Below are 22,846 nucleotides of genomic sequence, written 5' to 3' on the forward strand. Positions count from 1 at the left end.
CGGGAGCGGCCACTGCACTCCAGTCTGGGCGACAGAATGAGACTCCAACTCAAAAAAAAAACAAAAAAAAAACAAAGAATTCTACAACTTCAAATAATTCTAAAAACTGAAGAACAAGTTGTGGAATTATAAAACCTAGATCTAAATGCAAATCCCTTTTTCAGTCTATCTAAGGCTTGGTACATGCAGATTTGGAAAGAGTCTATTAAAAATTAATGCTATTTCTCAGGAAAAATCTAAAATGCCAAATTAATCCCACTACTTCAACCTCCAAGTAAAGACATTATGTTTGTCTGAAGCAATGAGTCTGGGGGTGGGGGAAGTAGTGTTGGTTCGCATTCCATACTGGTTAAATAGACATCCAGTTTATTCAAGTGGTTTTTCATGCCTTCCTACTATAATATCTGCTTATTCTGATCATCTCACCTGGCTGACTGACATGCTCTGATTGTGCAGTTGGGTTAACTTTTATGGTTTTAGTTTTAGTAAAACAACTCTTTTTTATCTGTTTTTTATTCATTGTTGAAGGGAAGGTGAAAGGGGAAAGGAAGTTAATATTTAACCATCTTCTATTATAAGCCAGATATCAGATACATTTATATCCACTATTTCATCTTCATAACAAACTTTCAAAATGCTTGCTGTTATCCTCGTTTTACAAGGTCACATAAACAAAGGGACAAGGAATTGCTCCTTTATCAATGACTTAGTTGGTTTACATGTGTAAACCATCAGAGTCTTGTTTCAACCATTTATTTCTTTGAAACAAAAAAATTTGCAGCAGAACAAGAGATAAGATATACAAATTAAATATGGTTTAATTCAATAAACAAGTATGGAGCACTTACTATATAGCAGATGTCCTAGGTATATGAAATTCAAAAAAATAAAATGCTTGGGAATCATTTAAAGATGATTATACACTAGAAAAATGAACTTAGACTATTCCTGGAAATTTATCTTTTCTAAAGGTACTGAGTATCATATATAGCAATATAATTGATAATTTAAGAAACATATTGAGTAGCATTTGCTTGTTAATAAAATGCATTGATTTTCTATTCTCCTTAGACAATGTAGATCAATTCTGTCCAATAGAATTTCTGTAGTGATGGAAACATTCTGCACTATCCATTTTTATAGCCACTAGCCCCTGAGCCTTTTGTATACTCTAAAGATGGCTAGTATGACTCAGAAACTGAGATTGTATACTATTGAATTTTAATTAATTTAAATGAAAATAGTGTCATGTGACCAGTGATTACTGCATTGGACACTGCAACTGTAGATGACATAACCAAGTCTAGTTATTGGCATCATGGTAGTTTTGTAGATTTTTGGAAAGGGCATACATGGTGTGATGCTAAATGAATAAGAGAAATTCAGGGATGTGGAAAAGTCACAAATAAGGATTTTGGAACGAAACTGACCACGTTTGAATTGCAGCACTATTGATTGCTAGTTTTATGTCCTTGGAGCTGATATGTAACCACTCTGTTTCAGTTTTCTTCTTTATAAAATGAAGATAATAAGATCTACCTAATACAAATCTTATGGCATAAAGACAAACTGAGATAATATACGTAAATAGTTTAGCACAGTGTCTGGCACTGTGCATACTGAGAGTGAATACTCTCAATGTTAGTTATCTCTTAAGATGATAATGCAATTTCTTATTCAGTGGCATACTGTGGTACTCGAAAGGACGATGAATTTATGCAGATTGTTCTATTTCTGATAGAGATAAGTTTTCAGATTCTAATTCTGTTTGGAGTGTTACTTTACCATCCAACATTTTTCTCTTGAAATAAATCTCTAAGGGATAAAATAATCTGGTCCTTTCTAGGAAGATTTATCTACGGGGAGTGAGTGTTTCAGTCCATCAGCTCTGTGCTCTATGAAAAACTTGGTATTTGAGGTACCACTGAGCCTTCGGTCAAGTCACTTCATTTTGATAGACTAATCAATAGAAGCAAAGACAAGGTAGTTGGAATAGTGCTGTAATTCATTTTAAATGTTGTTTCATTTGTCTGTTTCAGTTACTGGCAGAAGAGTTGCCCCTGCGCCAGGGAATTCTAAAACAATTAAATGAGACCGGAGGAACAGCACTTGTAAGTGCTCCCATAAGCCCAGAAGAGCAAGATAAACTTGAAAATAAGCTAAAGAAGACAAATCTCCAGTGGATAAAGGTTAGAGATTAACCATCCCTTCTATCACATGTGTTAAATATTGCAAGTGTTTGTTTGGTGTCCTGGGTGCTTTATTGGTGGGCGAGGAAGATGGTATGTGGATTGTTTTGTTTTGTTTTTTTAACTTGACCATTTGATTTGGTTATATGTTTTGTTGTGAATAGAACATATGGTGATGGTAGGTGATTTTACATTAATGCCAACAAATACACCATTATTTCTTTGCATAAATTATTGTAAGGAATTAGATTGAAAAAATGATGAAATAATTAATTTGGTGGTCAAGTATGTGCATATTGACAGTATTTAAGCAAAATGAAGGTGGTCTAGCTGGATAGCTCAACAAGTATTATAAATCTAAATTACTTATTCACACTCATAGTATAGACTTCATCAACAATTAATGCATGCTAACCCTCTCCAAAAGGCACTTTATTTATTTACTTACTTATCTAAACTTATTCATTTGACTTGTGATTCTTTATCTTTCCTCTTGGATACTTTTAAAATCTAAAATTTTAAATATTTATAAAATGAATACATGCTTATTCTTTAAAAGCAATTGATGCCTATGGATTTATAATGAAAAGCAACTCAATTTATCCAGGAATATTTATTAAAAGACAATAATTTCCCCTACTGTACTGCCATGGCACCTTTGTCATAAATCAAGTGAACTCGTATGTGTGAATCTGTATCTGGATTCTGTATACTCTTTCATTTGATTATGTTTGTACTTGCACAGTGGTTTCATTTCAATCCTTTTTTTAAAAAAAACAGTTTTGCTGAGATGTAATTCACATACCATCAAAATCACCCATTTAAATTGAACTCTCAAATTGTTTGGGGATATTTCTTTTTAAAATATCGTGGTAAAAATATATATATATATATATAGCATGCAATTTATCATTTTAACCATTTTAAGTGTACACATCAGTGGTGTTTATTACAACTATCACCACCATTTATCTCCACATTTTTTATCACTCAACCCGAAACTCTACCATTATTAAGCACTAATTTCTCTCCTTAGTTTCCTGTAACTTTTAGTCTACTTTATGTTTCCATAAAGTTGCCTATTCTTGATCTTTTAGAGAAATGGAATCATACAATATTTATCCCTTTATGTCTGACTTATTTCACTCAACATTTTGTTTTCAACATTCAACCACGTTGTAGCATGTGTCAGAACTTTAATCCTTTTTTATGACTGAAAAATATTCTATTGTATGTTAATTTACAATCATTTTATTTAAAAATTTGAAATCTGGTAGTGTGAACCTCCAACTTTGTTCTTCTGGTTAAAATTGCTTTGCTCATTTTTGGTTTTCTGAATAAATTTTAAAGCCATGTTGTCAATATTTACATGAAGTCTGCCATGATATTAATTGAAATTGCGTGAATTTGAAGATCAATTACCATGTTTACAATACTGACTCATCTCATCCATGAATACAGTATATCCCTCCATTTACTTAAATCTCATTTAACAAATTTTTAGTACTTTTTTGTGGTTACAGTCCAGAAATTCTACTCATGTTTTATTAGATTTAATACCAGATATTTAATGTTTTGATTATAAGTGTGATTCATTTTTATTTCTTTGTTGCTGGTCTATAAAAATATAATTGATTTTTGCATAGTAAACACAAATTCAGTGACATCACTTTTTTTTATTTTTTAGTTGGAATTTCATTCTATCACCCAGGGTAGAGTGCAATGGCATCATCATGGCTCACTGCAGCCTTGACCTCTGGGCTCAAGTGATCCTTCTGCTTTAGCTTCCTGAGTAGTTGGGACTACAGACATGTGCCACCACACCTGGCTTTCTTTTTTCTTTTCTTTTCTTTTCTTTTTTTTTTTTTTATTTTGAGAAAAGGTCTGGCTATATTATCTAAGTTGGTCTCGAACTTCCGAACTCAGAGCTCAAGCAATCCTCTCACTTTGACCTCCTAATGTGCTAGGATTACAGACATGAGCCAACATGCCGGCCTTTAAATTCACTTTTTAATAAGTTTGTAGACTCTTTGGGGTTTCTTAATGCATATAATCTTGTTATCAAATGGAAGCAGTTTCTCTCTTTTCAATCCTCATAATTTAACTTTTGTTTAATCATTGTGTAGACTAGGACCTCAAAAACAATGTTAAATAGAAGTGTTGATAATGAGAAGTCTTGTCTCATTTCCTTTCTCAAATGGAAAGCTTTCAATATTTACCAATAAATGTGAATTTTTTTGTAGAAACGTTTGCCTTCTAACTCAGAAGAAATTTCTCTTTATTCCAATTTTATTCTTTTTTTATTATTGTCAGTAGGTATTGAACATAGTCAAGGCCTTTCTCTGCATTTATTAAAATTATTGTACTTTTTTCTCTTTTTGTGTGAATGTGGTGAATGTTTTTCAATAGAATATTTTAATCACTCCAAAAATTAACCCTGTACCAATTAGCAGTTACTTCTCAGTTTATCATAGTCCTCAGCAACTAGTAATCTAATTTGTCTTTATAGATTTGCCTGCATAAATTTAAAAATTGTTATTATAAAGTAAAAGAGACAAAAACCACACAAAACAAATGTATAATTTAGTGAATCATTATAAGGTTAACACTCTTACATCTACCATCCAGATCAAAAATTTGAACTTCATCAGCTTCGTTTAATAATGGATTTAATTTATTTAATAGATATAGAATTTTTTTTATTTGTGTGTCATCTTGTGTAACTTGTGTCTTTCAAGGAGTTTGTTATCTTGTCGTCTTCTCTTTTGAGACTGTAAACTTTCCTCACATCATTGGTGATCTTGTATCTATTTATATATAATAATGAGAAAATAGAAAACTGAGATCTGTGAGTACCTGGGTAGGTCTTGTTGACTGGGATTTTACTCTATGTGCTTAGGCAGAGAACTGACTCTCCTGCTGAAAGATACCTTCAAATTCAGAGGGCTTTGTTCTGATGTACTCACGCCAAGGGCTGTGGTTCTCTCCAGATATGAAGTTCAATTTCTCTAGATAAAAAAAAGACACACTTTTTGTTAGTTTTTTATTTATTTATGTTAATTTTTGCTTATCGGTAAGTGCCGAGGGAAGACAGTTCTTTATAGGCTTTTGGTTTGTTTGAGTTAAGGGAAAATTTCCATCTACAGAATTTCAGTATTCCAGTTTAACTCACTTCATAGCTCCACACATCATGATGTACTTCATCCATTCTCCAGGTTCTGCCAGAGTCAGCTCTCCCTGTACCTAATACTACTTCTCCTTTACTTCATATATACCCTTGTGTGCTTTCCTCATATATACATTTGACCTTCCAGTATGCTTTGAAACATTCAATCTATTTTTGACCACATTACCACTACCTTATTGAGCCTATTTAATACCTGTTAACTTTGTTCCATCCAAAACCTCTAAACTGGAAATAAATCTATGTCAAGAAGATATTGCAGAATTATAATGTTCATGTAATATAAAATTTCTTCTTTCAAAAAATGGTACAAATGCCTCTAAAGAATTGCTTTGTTTTTCATCATCACCCAACTAAATTGAGAGGCATGAAGAAGTTATACTGAGAAAAATTTCTGTTCTTTGAATGTAAAATAACAGAGATTTTATTTTGAATTCTATCAGGTTATACATTTTTAAATTGATGATGCTAATGTTCTTATAACAGCTCATTTACATGAGTGATGAAATATTTAGGAACTTAAATAAGCACTAATTTTATGACATTAAAATAAAAATGTGTGCTTAGATTTCTATAATTCAAGCGAGTAGATATTTGAAAAAATTCCCTTTTATTTTTTTAAATCAACACTTTCTCACAGTTATGTGAATAATCAGAGTAAAACATTTTAAGGTGAATTTTTCTTACTGAAAAGTAAACAGTTGCTTTCTTTAATGATTTCAAAACAGCCATGTAAAGATACACACTCTTACATATGGAAGGAATGTGGTGCTCTAGTAATTAAATTTTTTAGTCGCATAACAACACAAAATAATTATCATAGAAAGAGAACAAGGAGGAGGGATATACTCAAATGTTTTGCCATATCTTTGTACATCATAATATCACAAAAGGAACAGAAATTTATAATTGTGGGAAATGTAAGAAAATTATCTAAAATACATAATAGCAGCTTTGTAGTTTGTGAAACAAGGTTCAAGGTTTTATGTGTTCTGCATCCAAATAAAAAGTCAAATATTTTATCATGGAAAATTAATACTAAGACTAGGAATACCATTTTATGTGAACTTACACTACTACGTCATCCATAACATCTAGGTCCTGTCCCCTAATTATCATTTTGATGCTGTGCCTTTGTCATTAAATGTCGTAGAACTTGGAATCTTATGCATTAGTCTTATTGAAATCATTTAAATTATCTTTTATCCATCTTCATATCACTATTAGTTTAGATTTAGCAACAGAAAGCAAATGATCAATGCCAGATTTTGGTAAGTACATATTTTTTTTTACATTAGCAAAAATGGCTTATGACTTACTAAGAGATAGTCTTGATTTTCATTAAATTTCAAGTTCTCAATTATTAGAGGAGAAAATAAATAATAGAGACCACTCCCCCATGTTCCTTAGCTCTCTCCTTCATCCAAAGATTCGAATGAGAAATCCACTCAAACTGGTCAGTCATGGCTGCTGGGAGAAGAATATGTCAATTCCTTAGCACACAGCATCTTCGAAAATGTCCTAATGTCTCAATCTCTTGGCAGGTGACTTTCTCCACAGCTAACTGTAATGCACTGCCATCTGCATATTTAGCCAACAGACCACTTACTTTTGTATCTTTTTTGTTTTATTACTGAGGAGAGAAAGCAGCTGAAGACTATAAAGCTATTTCTTTAAGGGAATGGTGACCTGTATAATGACTTCACCCAGAATATGCTACCTTATCTTGGCCTGGGTAGCTTCTCTTTAAAGCAGAACTGGAACGCGTTGCTTTAAACAGCCATTAGCTTGAATTTATTGATATCTTCCTGGTATGAAGGATCATGAAGTGATAGCTTCATTCTTGTTTCGTACATAACTTGACTTTTACAGTCGTTAGCAATAATACCCTTAACCTCTGTGGGTTTCTCTCTTTAAGTGTTTCATTCTATGATATGCACACACATCTGATTCAGATTTTTAAAATATTCACTACTCTTCATACTTCTTTGTATTTTCTCTGAGTGCGTGTGTGTGTGTGTGTGTGTGTGTGTGTGTGTGTGTGTGTGTGTGTAGGCATTCTCTCCCTATCAGTTTCATTTTTTTTCTTTCTGTTTCTCACTCTTTTGTACTAGTCTTTACGCATTAATTGACATCTTACTATGACATCTTACCATGAATCTTCTTTTCTGTATGCATGTGTCACTCTTTCTCTGACCTCATGGTTTATGTGACACATTCTCTTATACTCTCTCTCTCTGGTTCTACCTCATAATTTCTCTTTCTTCTCTTCCTTTCATGTCTTTGTCATTTTGTGTCCTCTTTCCTCATTCTTCATTGCTCTTTTTACATTATATATAGAGTTTAATTTTTAAACTATCCATTATTTAAGACCAAAATATATTTTATCGTTCTATATTTCAATCATATTTTATTCTACTTTAATTAAAAAGGTGAAAAGATGGAACATTCAGTTTTCAGGTTCAGAATTATTCAGATGGAAGGAGTTTCGTGAAACTAAATAATTCTCAAATTTTCAACATTAGAACACTGAGCCCTAGAAAGGTTATGTGACTCATTTGAGTCCACATAGCTCTCTAAATATAAAAGTGATTCCAAAATAAGTAGTATTTTTTTAACCTTTTGTTGAGACTCAAGTGATTTTTATGTGGATAATATTCTGGAAACAAAGAAAAAATATGGATTCCCATTTCATTCTATTGCTCCTTTGAATATAAAAACTGGGATTTATGTTATTTTAAAAAATATGAAAAGTTTTTGCTATACGTTTTGCCCTTTCTTGAGAACTAGACGCTGTTTTTTTGTACTCAGATTTTTATTTATTTTATTTTAAATGGACTTCGTTTTTGGTGCAGTTTTAGATTTACAAAAATATTATGCAGATAGTACAGACTTCTATATACACATCCCACATCTCTGCTCCAACCTCAGCATATCATTTCCCCTATGAATAACATCTTGCATTAGTAGGACATATTTGTTGCAATTAGTATATACTATTATTAACTAAAGTCCTGAGTTTGCATTACAGTCTTTTATTTGTGTTATACAGTTCTGCGGGTTTTGACGAGTGAGTAATGATGTATATCCACCATTATGACATTACGCAGAATCGTTTCACTACCCAAAATCTCAGGAGCCTCATCTATCCTTCCCAAAACCCCTAGCAACCAATGTTTTTTTTTTTTTTATTGTTTCTACAGTTTTGTGTTTTCAAAAATGTCATATGGTTAGAATCATATAATATTCAGCTTTCGCAGACTGGCCTCTTTCACTGAACAAAATACACTGAAGGGGAACTGGATGCTATGTTTTAATATTACTCTTTAGAACATTCTCTACTGTGGAATTTATGATTGTGTAACATAGGAAAACATTTTTCAATTGTTTCAGAATTTGTCTACTATCTTTGATATTAAATAACTTTACAGGTATTATATGTTATGACTTTCCATTAGCTTTAGTAAATATACTTCACTTTGTAAAATCAATTAAAATTTTTGCATCATGTTTTACTATTTACTTGTAAATACTAAATATTATTTGCATTTGTTACAGCTTAGACAGTACAAAATAGTGCGTATAAAGGCCAAAACATTTTACAAACATAATTAAGACATTATGCTGGAAGGTAAATATTAGTTAAGTGCATCTTTAAAAATCTCATTCACCTACCTAGGAAAAAATTAGATTTACAAACATAATATATATATAGCAAATCTTCAATATGAGAATAATTTTATAATATTGATAATAATGCAAGTATTGTTTTCAAACTAAATCACAAAATAAAATATATGAAAATAAAAATAGACTGCAACTCCTAGACCAGACCATATTCCACAAAATGCAAGTGATCCTATCTAAATTGCCAGAAATTTGGTTCATTTTTTATTAACCATTAATTGTGTTACTTCTAAATATCCAGCCAAAGAATAAACATTTTAGATTTGCTACTTTCATTTGAATCAGGTAAATACATGTTTGGCATTTTTCCAGATATTTTTGCCATATAATGCCAGTATCATTAGTCATTACAACAAATGTGCAGAGGAAAATGGAGAAAATCAAATAACGCTAAATCTTGACTTTTTCACTTTTTTGCTAAAAAATATGCTCCAATCCATCAATTTCTTATCACAAGATAATGATTAATAGATTGTTCTAAGAGTGAGTATTCAGTCCTAGTCTTAATATGAATTACTTCTTTGACTAAAGAAGATAATGTTTATTAGGGTTGTTGGATATTGAGTGGTATATGGGGCCCTGCAAAAATGATGCAAAATATATAGTAGGATCAATAGTAATGATTGCAAGAAGTCATTTCTCTAGCAGAGATTCCGCAGAGACCAAATAGTTCCATTGGAGCTTTGGTGTGCTCATGATGCACTCCCTTAAAATGTATTTGTAACATAATTTACAGTTCTTAATTTTATAAATCCATGAGCTAAAATGCTATTATATAAAAAATTCATTTATGTATTTATTGGATATATAGTCTGATAGTTCTTGGATACCCATTATTTTTCATGTTTCCTTTATGTAGTCAGTAAGTACATCAAAACAGTTATACATTCATTAAATTATTCATTCAACAACAGTCTAATGAATTACTACTATGTGCCACATTCTGTTCTAAGCATATCATAATCAATCCCTACCCTTTCCTTACTTAATGCACATGCATAATTTTATAGGGCTTGGCATTATAAATATTCATATCTTTAATTTATAGTTGCTAAATAGTTTGAGGCTAAGGGTTGGGAGAAAGGAGTAGTAATTTAACGTTTACACCATAAGCATCCTTGACTTTGCCTCCTGTAATTTCACATCGACATGGGGTTTATTACTAGGTTGTGTGTTACAAGTACATCTTAATTTGCTCTGACAGTTCTGGGTTTTGCCGTTATCCTATCATAATTTTTAATAGCTCCTATTTTACTCTTATGAGCATCTTACTTTAGAAGACATATATATATATATATATATAGTCACCCTAGTTATGAGAATAAACATCAGGGTTTTAGAGGCAGGTCTGGTTCAGTGCTCAATAACTATAATGTTGTTAATGTTCTTATTGTACTTATTTCTTGTTTCTTAACATTAACATCACTATCCTTGTCATCATCATCTACCCTCTTGACAATTTAGTGAAGCTGAGAAATTTGGCCTGTCCAAGAAATCTGATTGTCATTATTGCCAAATTAATCACTCTTTAGTGACAATAAGTTTATACGAATATATGATTTTTTTGAGTCGGTGTCTCATTCTGTCACCCAGACTGGAGTGCAGTGGCACGCTGACAGTCACCACAGCCTGGATCTGCTGGGCTCAGGTTATCCTTCCGCCTCAGCCTTCCAAGAAGCTGGAACTACAGGCATGTGCTACCATGCCCAGTTTTGATTTTTAACTTTCTAAACAATTGAAATGTTAGGCAATGCCAAGAATATGATCAGATGCTTTACAAATAAGTAAAAAGTAAACAGAAGCGGTGAGGAGGCAACTTACTGTAGTGATTAATGTTGGGGTTATAGATTATGGATTCCACACGTTACCAGTTATGTGATCTTTTACTGATTCTGTCCGCACTTTGTTATAACATCCAAAAAAATCAGATACTAGTACAACACACCTCACCAGGTTGTGGTGAAAATTCAATTACATAGTGCATAGGAAATGTATAACACAATATCTGGTCCATAGCAATTGTTCAAAAACTTTAGCTTGAAAACATTGGAAGTAATATTTTAAAAAAAATTTTAAATTCAAAGACCAAGCACAAAATTCTATCTGAGACACCTTATTAATCAGTTATAAATATGACTTTTGGGGAGAATGCTGAACTATGTGCCACTATTGTGAATGCAAGCCCTGAAAGAGAGAAGAATTCGAGGCACCAAGAAAATAAAATGACCCTCATGGAAGGCACAGAGGATTTTCAACTAATCCTCTCCCATTCAACTGATCTCATTATTTTCATTATCTGTGACCAACTTGCACTTCAGATAAAATGTGTTTTAAAACCTGATATATTCTTATCCTTGCTTAAAAAGCTCAAGTGGTCTAGCATGGTTTTCAAACACCAGAATTTTTACTTTTTAAGTATGAATATGATTTAGATGACCTTTTAACTTTGAACATCTTTGCAATCTATTGCCCTGACTTTAACTTCCTCACTGTTTTTCCATCCACTTCCTTTACCTCCATTGTTGATGTTGGCTTCCCCATTTTGGCAAAGTGATGAGAAACCATTTGTAGTAAGTTACATTGGAGCCAGAAAATATTCTATTGCAAAACCTCACCTAATACAAGATAATTTGTTCATTTCAATGCAATGCTGGTCTTAAAAATGTAAACAAAGATCTAGCATGAATTTTAAAGCACTGCTACTTGTACAACTCATTTGTGTATTAAAACTTTCCTTATGCCTCTATATACATACTGACTATATATCACGCGTGAAAATATATCGCTTAAGTATGCTGTGCTCCAGACTTTATTAAAAAGGTAAGCTAATTTCCAATTAAAAAAAGATTTGACTATTCTTGGCAAACTCTCTTCCCTGTTCACAAAGAATTTAAAATGAAGAAGGGTATAATGAGGATGAAAAGAAAAAGGAAGAGAAAAATTTCATAACTCTTGACCTTCAGTGTAACATTTTAAGTAATTCCTTTATTAGCACAAAGGTGTTTGCCTATAGCAATGAATTTTAGAAAGAAAAAAATGATATAATATAAAGGGATTTTCTTAATATGAAATGTTTTCTTTCCTTTTGTTTCTGCAGTGCCTTTACTGACTAGATGATATAGCATTGACCTGGAGACTAAAGGGGGTTTCCTTCCCTTCTAATAATTTAATAATCTTGAAATGATATTAAATGAAAGCTTTTATATGCCAACTCCTTACACTGAGTTGGAAAAAGGAAAGAAGATTAAAGGCCATATTTAAGAGCATAGATTGTAAATTCTAACCAAGTTTCATATATTATATCAACTGAAAAGCCAATATGTAATGTTAAAATAACGGGGCTATTTCTATAAAGGATCAAGATCCTACCCAGAATGAACTTTTCTGTCAAATCTTTGTACTCATACATCAAGATGTGAGTTTACTTATGTACCTAAAAAGAATTAATACTAAATTCTGACTATTATGTCCATGTCAACTGACCCCTAGTGCTTCAAACTGTAGAAAAGGGACACTGAATGCTGGATTGGTTGATGTATTCCATTTTTGTCGTAGACCACCTGCCAGGGTTATAACGGATCTGTAATGGGTTTCCTACCTTTTGTTGTGTAGAAAATGGATTGATAGATTAGGTCCAGGGCCAATGAACCATGGAACCCCAGGTTTGCAAGAAAGAGTTTATCACCCTTTGATGTTATTTCTGTCTCGTGTCAGCCGAGAAGGATGAGCTAGATTATCCAAGAGTAAGCTGGATGCCAAAATCAGCATTCACCTCATTTATCCACCTTATAGTTCAGGGCAAGACTACTGTATGGGTTATGAAAGGGCTGATAAGGGCCTGATGGATAAATTTGGGTTTGCTGCCTTTTAATTTGCTTGCTGATATTAGAACTAATTATAAGACATTGAAGAGAGCGTTCCATTGTTTGCTGCTAGAGAAAATCGATCTGTTTTGCTGTGGAAGTGAAAGCATTTGAGCTGAATGGTGCACTTATAATTTGTGAACATTTTCAGTTATCACTGAGACAAGTATAGTCCATCTTTGGCATGGCTGGTCAAGTGTGGAGGAAAAGAGATGGGCTGGAAAATGGGCCAGAAACCAAAGTCATCACAAGGGTATTTCGGAAAAACTCTATTTGTCCTGATAGTTGCAGTCTTTGGGAACATGTGACTGATGCTTATACCTCAAACACAGTCTAAAAATTTTGTGAAGTTGACACATTCTTACTGTGGTGTGGATAGAATAAAATATGTTAAATATGAAATTAATTTTTGGACTTCTTGAGACTTATAAAAGAATAAAAATTCTACAACTTAATTACAATTTAAATAAATGTCATGAAGATTGCTTTTGCTGCTGCTATTATTGTTAAGAAAAATTTTAGACCAATGTAGTTATCTCTTTGAAGTTGCTTTATTGTTTTATTTGTATTAGTGATGTGTGTCTTTTTGCTAGCAACTTTGAGATTCTGTTAAAGGAAGAGAAAAAATAGTTTGCAGGTTCTATATAGGTCCTTATTCATTGGCAACAAATAAAAACACACAAAACAGGAATATTAATAGAAAATTTATTTATGAGTAATATTAAATATGGTTTTAGAATGGGTGAAAACTCCTTTTAGGTACTACAATAATTAAGATGTTAAGCCGGGCTCGGTGGCTCAGCCTGTTAATCCTGTGCCTTTGGGAGGCTGAGGTGAGTGGATCGCCTGAGCTCGTGGGTTCGAGACCCACCTGGGCAACGAGACCTCATCTCTACAATAAATCAAAAAAAAATCAGCCGGGCGTGGTAGCACATGCCTGTAATTCCGGCTACTCGGAAGGCTGAGGTGGAAGGATCGCCGGAGCCCAGCCGGCGAGGCTGCGGTGGCCGGGAGCGGCCACTGCACTCCAGTCTGGGCGACAGAGTGAGACTCCAACTCAAAAAAAAATAAATAAAGATGTTGACATTAACCATCCTCAATTGCTTATACTATATATGTTTATTGTATATATAATTTATTGTATACATGACTAAGTAGTCAATTATACTTTGTGTGAAGGATCAGTTTGCTTAAAGATACTCCTTTCCAATTTCTCATTTAGTTCATATGTGGGTAATTCTGAATATGGTCTCAAATATTTGAATAGTCTGTGTAATAACCATCCCCACTTCATCTTCCCCTCCTCCGAAGATCATGTCCCCGAAGATCATTAAACTTGCAGTTAAAAACTCAGTCCAGACCCAAGTGTACTACTCACTAGCCTATACATACATGCCACTTATTTAAATCTCTGTGTGCCTCTTTTTCCTTCTTTGTACAATAATGATTCATTATGAGGCTTGTTGGCTCATCTTCTAGGGTCTAGTGAGGAACTGAGGACACGAAATATAATATTTATTATGGGGAGTTAAATTATGCTTACTATTACAAGGTAGTTACCATAAAATTCTAGTCCCAGTGGTAAGGAAGAAAGGGCCTATGTGCCATCCCAAAGGTCAGAAATTCTCAAACATTAAAGTACAGCAGGTCCTTGAATAGTATAATTTCATTCAATGTCACTTCATTAAAATGACAAAGGAAAAAATCACTTCCCACCAGGCTCACTGTATGGAGTTTACCTAGTTTCCCGTGTCTGTCTGGGTCTCCTCTTTATACTCTGGTTTCCTCAAACATTCCAAAGTTGTGCACATTAAGGGAACTTATGTGTCTATATGGTTCCATTGTGAATGACTTTGGGTGTGTGTGAACGGCATCCTAATGGGAGAGCTGGTTCCTGTCTGGCACTCTGAACTGCTGGACTAGGCTGTGGCCACCCACTATACTAAACTGGAATATACTGGTTAGAAAATTGATAAATGAAAACAAATGATGGTAAACTAAAAATTCAAAGAGTAGACAATAATCCTACAGATGTACAACAATAAATGATGTCATACAAAAGCACTCAGCAAGCTACCATACTGGTTGTTTGTTTCTGAGGTTTGTGTTTGGAAGAGGGGCTCCTGACAATTTTTGTTTTGCATTTATTCCTTGATTGACCCTACCATCACTACAACTGCTGTCACTCACTGATTCACCAAAAACTGAGTAAACAATTCTTTTAAGAAATCTTTCTTAAATTGATGGATAGCTCACATTTATTTTAATACTTAATATTTAATATTAGTAGTATTTGGAGTCTTTATTTAAAAGTTTGGTTTTGTGACCAGAAATATACTCGTAGGAACTTCCTTATTGTTTATATCAATTAGCCTATGGCAAGATTGGTTTTGTTATATGTTGTTTTACATAAGTTGCAGTTTCCAAGAATCTATCAACAACATTAAGTGAGGACTAACTGTAAGCATGGATTACCTTGAGATCTTGTTAAAATCAGATCCCTGATTCAATAAGTCTTGCATAGGACCTGAGATTCTGCATTCCCAGCAAGCTTCCAAGTATGCTCTCGGTCCATACTTTAAAGGATATATAGGATGACTGTCAAGAGTGTGTGTGGGAGTTGACTACCAATTTCATTCATTGGAATGCATGCAATGTATACTGAGATACTGGAAAGACCTTTGCTAAAAGTTTTTGTCTCTTGGTATTTATGAAGCACATCCACTCAACCCCAAGGGACACATGTTCAACTTTGACAGAAAATAGGCACACATTCAAACTTATTTATACCTTTGAAACATAGACCTTTGTGGGATTCACAGCTCAGGTATGCCTTTCCCATATACCCTGTGTTTTCTCAGATCCATTCCATTACCTTCCTCTCCTATTTTATATATTACACGAGGTTGACCTCCTCCCACCTTATTCCTCAGGTTTTCTTCTCAACTAGCTTCTGGATAGATTTAACCAGTAGGTGGCACTGGCAGGGGATTGGAGAGCTGGAGAAAGGGAGATGTCAAGCTATTTCTTCTCCTCCTTCACTGCTTTGGGCAATGACTAATACAGAGTAAATAGTTAAACAATACCAGGTATTATTAGGTCTTCTAATAATCATCTTTTAAAATTTCTTTTTTAATGGTTACCCCTGTGTAGTTTTCTATGAATTTCTTTACAGATGCCTTTGCAAAGAATTAAGCCTGACTTTAGATACCCATTCAAATTCAAAATCAGCAAATTTCAGATTTAGAACTGTGGCATTATTTAAGAATTCCAATTTGGATTCACAAAAATCCTTAACGATACTTTATGCCAAATTCTAGAAGGTTAGCAAAAGTGTATGTTTATTTATTTATACATTTCAATATCTATAGTATCTCCAATATGGTATCATACTGAGAAATGAGGATAGAGTTATAAACAATACAGGCACTTATCTTTATGGATCTTTTTTGGTGTGAGGAGGGGACAAACATTAAAATGAATTATATAATAATTTAGATTTGTTAGGTTGTAGTCTGAGCTACTATAATAAAAAGACTCCAAATTTCAGTGGCTCAAACAAAACAGTTATTTGTGTTTTTCTTACATAAATTCTAGCCTGAGTATATATTCACTGCTCTAAAAAGTTATCCCAGGAACACAGCAAGGTGTCTATGCTATCCTCAATATATGACTGCATTTAGTTTTACTTGCTTTTTGTTTTTTTTTTACTGGTCACACAAATATCCATGCAGTCTCTTTTCCACCAAGAGAACACACACTCACTGCCTTCCCAAGAGAGACCAGCCAATGTGTCATTCACTTACTACATTCAGCTAAAAGTCTCTGGATGAAAAACTGTCTTCTCTTTTAGATCCATATATGACTTCTCATGACCCAGTGAACTATAAAGTGAAAGTCATGCTATTCACTCCTACTACAACCAATTTTTAATCATGGAATGAGAACAGGCACAAAGACAGCAATAAGTACTGGAACAACTCTACAAACAATACTATAAATCCAGTACTTTCTCACCCTCCAACCTCCATACCCACCACTCCAGCCTGAGATCTCAAGTAAAAAAGAAGAATGACTTAATAGAGCTTCTTTGATGCTAAGGATGAGAAAAAATAAAGTTGTTTTCTGCATAACCTAAGTAATAATTGCTTAGTTCAAATTGACACAAAGATGAATAGTGTGAAACCATAAAACAGGGAGAATGACACAGTCCAAAATTAGAGAGAATGGCTGTTTTAGAAAATAATTCGAGAAGCACATACAAAATACTGTGATTTGGTTTGAAGGCAAAACTCACTTGGGTTTCCTAGTTCTGGAAACTCTTAGCTAAAATTTCTTGCCCAAAGGAACATCTCAGGGTTAAGGTCAGCCTTTCCCTAGATGCACAAGAAGTTAATATTTTTTTTTCTTTAATTCTACCTCTGTCCTGATTGCTGACCTTGTCATTGATTTATTTTTCACTATAACTCAGAGTCATTATGCTAATCTTGAGGGAGTTGGAGAGGCCACTACCTCTACTAACAATTTACATAATTGTTTTTCCTACAATTTGGTGCTAATTAAAATGTCAAAGGGGTTGTGATGATATCGGTAAATGTAATAAGGTTGTTCTTTGTTCCTGAGAGCAAAGATAATGACACCAGGAAGGATTTTGTGTATATTCATATAATAGCAGGAAAGAGGAAGAGAGAGTAAGGCAAGAGAATACAACAGTATATCACATAGTCTGGCATAGACAATACAGAATACTTTTTTCAAAGAATAAATAAAAATAAAGTTCTGTTTGGCTTAGAGAAGTTTTGTTTTGTTTTGTTTTGTTTTGTTTTCTGTGTAACTGTAGGTGTTACAAGTCTGCCTGGTTTAAATTTTGGGTTCACTCTGTTCCAGTTATATATGCTATGTAGCAAATCACTTTGTAAGTTAATGGATTAAAATAACAAAGTTTTATTATTTCTCATAATTCTGAGAGTTATCCAAGATATTTGTTTGCTTCACTTGCTGTCAACCAAGGCACTGGAAAAGCTGGAAAGTCCAAAATGGTCTCAGTCACATGAATGGCATTTGGTGCTGGCTACCAGCTGGGAACTCAGCTGAAGCTACTGGCCATGAGCCTCAGATTGTTTCCATTTTGTTTTCTCCGTGTGGCTCCTTTGGCTTCCTCACAGCTTAGTGTTTGGGTTTTCTGAAGAAGGCTTCCAAAAGAATGAACACCAATGTTCAAGGACTTATCAGGCTTCTGCTTGTATCACATTTGCTGATATCCCATTGGCCAAAGTCAGGCATATGGCCAAGATCAGAGTCAAAATGAGAAGGGACTACACAAAGACATGAATTCTGGGAGGTATGATTAATTGAGGGCAACCAAATAATAAACTTCTTATCATTCCTTGTGTGGTCTCTGTGTGGTCGTACTTTTCTCATCTGAAAACAGAGACAAAAATGGTCGTACAAAAATTAAGTTAGATATAACACATATAAGAAGCTGTGCTCAGCACATGGAAAGACACCAGCAATTATTAGCTATTGTTAATATTTTTTATTATTGTTCCTACAGAACTGTAAATAAAATAAAATTGTTTTCCAAACCATGACAAAGCTATAAAGCAGTAATACATTCTAAGTTTCTACCATAGTCATTATAAATGTCTACCTTAATCTGACTTTCCCTCTAGGCCTTCTAATGTGTCATTTCTATGAATATTACTGTATTGTGAAACCACCAACACACTGTTTTGCAATGCCTCATTGATTCTGACAAGAACTTGTACTACTGTCTCTGTCTCTCTGTCTCTGTCTCTCTCTGTCTGTCTCTTACTCTCCCTCCCACCCCCCACCCCCGCTTCTTCCCTTTCTCTCTTTCCCTCTCTCCCACAATCTCTCACTGACTTTGATGAGGCAAATTGCAATGTAGTCACAAAATCCTTGGCAAACTAGTCTATACCTATGTGGGGAACGCTGCGAATTAAGTAAAGGCAACAGTTTGTTGATAAATTTATCTCCTAGTCCAGAATGTCCAGGCACTTTGTAATTCAGCTCTGAAGCTTTTCTAATATTTTCTCCCATGGTCATTTTCATTCAGTCTGCCCTCCCAGTGAGACCACTCAACGTTCCTCCCATTTGTTCTGGGCTTTTCCTTGCTTCTCCTTCTCTGTCTGGTCCACCTAGAATGTTTACTTTCTTTCATTCTCTTGCTTACACCACAAATCTCCAAATCTGACCTCTCACTTATGTCCCCATGGAGCCTGTCTTGTTACCTCCAAATAACATTCATCTTGTCCTCCTGTTATCCTCAAGACTCCAGCAGTATCCCTCTTACAACATTTATTAATTTTTTTTATTGACTCGGAGTCTCACTCTGTTACCCAGGCTGGAGTGCAGTGGCACGCCTCGACCTGCTGGGCTCAGGCAACCCTTCCCCCTCAGTCTTCCAATTAGCTGGAACTACAGGCATGCACTACCATGCCCCGGCTTATTTTTTGATTTATTGTAGAGACAATGTCTTACCAAGTTGCCCAGGCTGGTCTCAAACCCCTGAGCTCAAGCAATCCTCTCACCTCAGCCTCCCAATGTGCTGGGATTACAGGCTTGAGCCACAGAGACTGGCCCATTTATTAATTTCTACCTCATGTGTGTCAGGCATTTAGTTTGTACCAATTCTTTATTTCTTTATACTTTTATATCAATCCTACACTAGATTGTCCATGGATACATTTAACTCAATTCTGTTTTGTTTCCTTTCCCACTCCCTAGGAGAATTAAAAATTCTTGGGTGTATTAGGCAATGATAGCAAATATCTATTGATAACTTACTGTGTGTCAGGTATATTCTAAGTAGTTTACATTGTGAGAAGGAAAATAATCTAAGACAACCAAATCACTGTCTAGAACAAAACTGAATTTCTTGCCTACCTGGCAAGGGAGAACCTGGCACAAACTAAAAGTTTCAATAAATATTCACTATTAAATTGATTATTGTTATGGCTGTGGTGGTTTTTAAAGTTTGGGTTAGAAAATTAAATTTTTCCAACAAACCCACACTCATAACTTTAAGATAGAAATTCCATTATAATTTATGTGCTTTTGAGAGGACACCCCTGGCACCAAACTCCCAAGCAAATGCCACCATCTGTGTGATTTCCCTTCTTTTGCCAATGTAGACACAGCAGGTACTATTAGGTTAACCTTTTCTTTTACCAGCATCCTCTCAAAATAGTAAACACTTTGGCTGTTGAAAAGCTCTAATCCCAAACTGAAAATTTAAAAACCTCTCTCTTCTGGAACATAATAATTGAAATGTTATACATTTCACATTATTTCACAGTATGGAATTATGAACTATGGTTTACAGGTATTAGAAAAAAAGAAAATTATTATTTATCAACAATGACAAAGAGATTTTATGATATACCAGTAAGATGATAAAGTTACTTATTTTAAAATAGCATGAATTTTCACATTCTGGTGATACTTGATAGAAGATTAGTCCTATCTAATATACCGATAAATGATTGATTCAAGGAATATATTGGTTCTCTTAATGCTGCAAGTGACAGAAAGCCTGTCTCAAGCTGATTTAAACACTAAATATCACCAGGGTTCCAGTTCCACCTATTCATATTTCTCTGAGTTCTGCCTATCTGTGTCAACCTATCTGCTTCAAATGGCCTCTCTCATGGTGACAAAAATTGCTTCAAATGGCTTCTCTCATGGTGGCAAAAATTGCGTGACTGTTTCAGAATCCATGTCTGCAAACTCACTTTTGAAGAAGACCATCTCTAGGAGCCTTTTTGCTCAAACATCCAGGAAAGATCTCTCTAAAACTCATTGCTCTAAACTAGGTCACATTCTCATTCCTGAGGTAATCAGACCCTGCTTCTTCAGCTGAAAGTGTTTAAACCTCCACCAAACACCACAACAGCACTACAACAAAAGTAGGAAAGTAGGTGGAAAGTTCCTCAAGGAACAATAAAGGTGATAGAGAGATGACAGATGGATATATAGACAGATAGAATAGACACGTGAATTGGAAAAGGATAGCCAACTAATATTCATAATATCTCTTGCATTTGATTTTTTTAGTCAATTCATGAAACTGAATAGTGATTATGACATTATAAAGATGTTTTCTAAGTGTAGGTTGTTGAGATCATTTATACAAAACTGTATTAAATATTATCACAGATACGGTTGGTGCTCCACCCATACCTTTTCAACTTTTACCATTTTTGTACATGCTGCCTAATTTGCAACTACCAGTACTTTCTTCTCTTTGCCTGGAGTTTTCTTTGCTTGTTTCTCTGTTTGTTTCTGCTCTGGGGCAGTGCAGACATAGAATAAGTTATGCCCCTTTAAAGCAACAATTGGTGAATCAATACCCTGAACTCTTGCCCTTCAGGTCTAATAACTACAAACTTTGTGTCCTACATCTTCTCTCAGGGCCAATATGGAATATTAAGATTCAGTTGTTCACATTCATGACTTGCATTATAACATACCCTTTAATTAGTTGGCCGTATTCCTTATTTCACTTCTCCACACCCTGTCGATGTGTCCTGGGTTCATATCCCAAAACTACTTGAGTTCAAATTCTTGCGGCCAAATCTGCTTCTGGAGAGGCCCAGATAAGACAGGTGCCTTCTATATGCAAATCTTTAGAAAGTAACCATGGATAGCAATTGAATCTGAATTTCATGTCACTGGTTTTCAACTTTATGTCATGTTAGGATGAAAAGAGGTTGATTTTTTCTTCCATGATGTTTTTTGTTTCTATATCTCTTGCAATTTGATTTCACATATAAAATATGGCCACAACCAGGAAAAGAAATGAAATTTGGAGTAAATGCCCTACTTTAGGAGGTCTATGTTTAAGATATGGCCCTGAAATTGAGAGTACAACAAAAGTGCATACAAGCATAAGATAGAATAGGAGGAAATTGTTTGGTTCTATTGCAACCAGTGCAACTGCTTAGTCATGGAATTTCAATCAGTTGTGTGTGGAGAATAAACAACTAACACGATACAATGAGACCTCTTAAAAATTCACTGTAAACTTGAATACATTTGAATGAGAATATGTTTATTCAATGTTATCATAATGTCAAAATAATGATAGAGTGGATATTGTCTTTAAAGACAATTATAAATTAAATTTCTTACATATTCCCACTCAGTTATCAAGGGCTATGTCATTTGTGCCAACATAAGAATTCTACCTGTTATAACTTTCAAAATCTTTCAGATAAATTTCTCAATGTTTGTTTTAGATGGAAGTGTACAATTTTGTAATTCAATGGGGGAAAGAGAATCAGGAAAAAAATTTTTCCAAAAAATTACTTGAGTGTCATCTATAGCATTTCATGTCATTTTATAAAATGGAGTTTAGACTCTGAAACATTACCCACTTAGTTTCAGAAAGTTAAGCCCTCATGAATCATTTTAAAATATATTTTATAATTTTTCACTTTTTTTTTTTTTTTGAGTTAGAGTCTGACGCTGTCACCCAGACTGGAGTGCAGTGGCTGCTCCTGGTCACCACAGCCTCGGCCTGCTGGGCTCCAGCAATCCTTCCGCCTCAGCCTTCCCAGTAGCCGGAATTACAGGCATGCGACACCACGCCTGACTGATTTTTTTATTTATTGTAGAGATGAGGTCTCGCTGCCCAGGCGGGTCTTGTACCCGCGGGCTCAGACAATTCACTTACCTCAGCCTCCCAAAGGCGCGGGATTACAGGTTGAGCCACCAAGCCCGGCTTCACATATTTTAAAGTATCAAACTTATCAATTAAATGAGAAGTTTGTAAAACTACAATTTGTCACATCTAAATTGTGCATTCATCCACAATTTTGGTCATTGTAACATGTTATCCTCTCCATGTTATAGGATAGTGCACTACACCTCAATTTTTTTTTTTTTTTTTTTTTTTG

The 22,846-nt window shown here is 34.2% G+C and overlaps 1 protein-coding gene across 1 annotated transcript in view; it reads left to right on the plus strand.

The window, feature by feature from the left end:
• LOC103251561 (dystrophin-like) overlaps positions 1-22,846 on the plus strand; it is a gene marked incomplete at both ends in the record, with an annotated part of 504,158 nt that overhangs the window by 43,746 nt on the left and 437,566 nt on the right. Inside the window, one exon of the mRNA XM_008050158.1 lies at positions 2,040-2,189. Within this exon, the coding sequence (XP_008048349.1) occupies positions 2,040-2,189 (150 nt within the window). The remainder of the gene's footprint in view (positions 1-2,039; positions 2,190-22,846) is intronic.

Source organism: Carlito syrichta, unplaced genomic scaffold (genome assembly GCF_000164805.1).
Source record: "Carlito syrichta isolate Samal-C Ts95f unplaced genomic scaffold, Tarsius_syrichta-2.0.1 Scaffold58783, whole genome shotgun sequence".
NCBI lineage: Eukaryota > Metazoa > Chordata > Mammalia > Primates > Tarsiidae > Carlito > Carlito syrichta.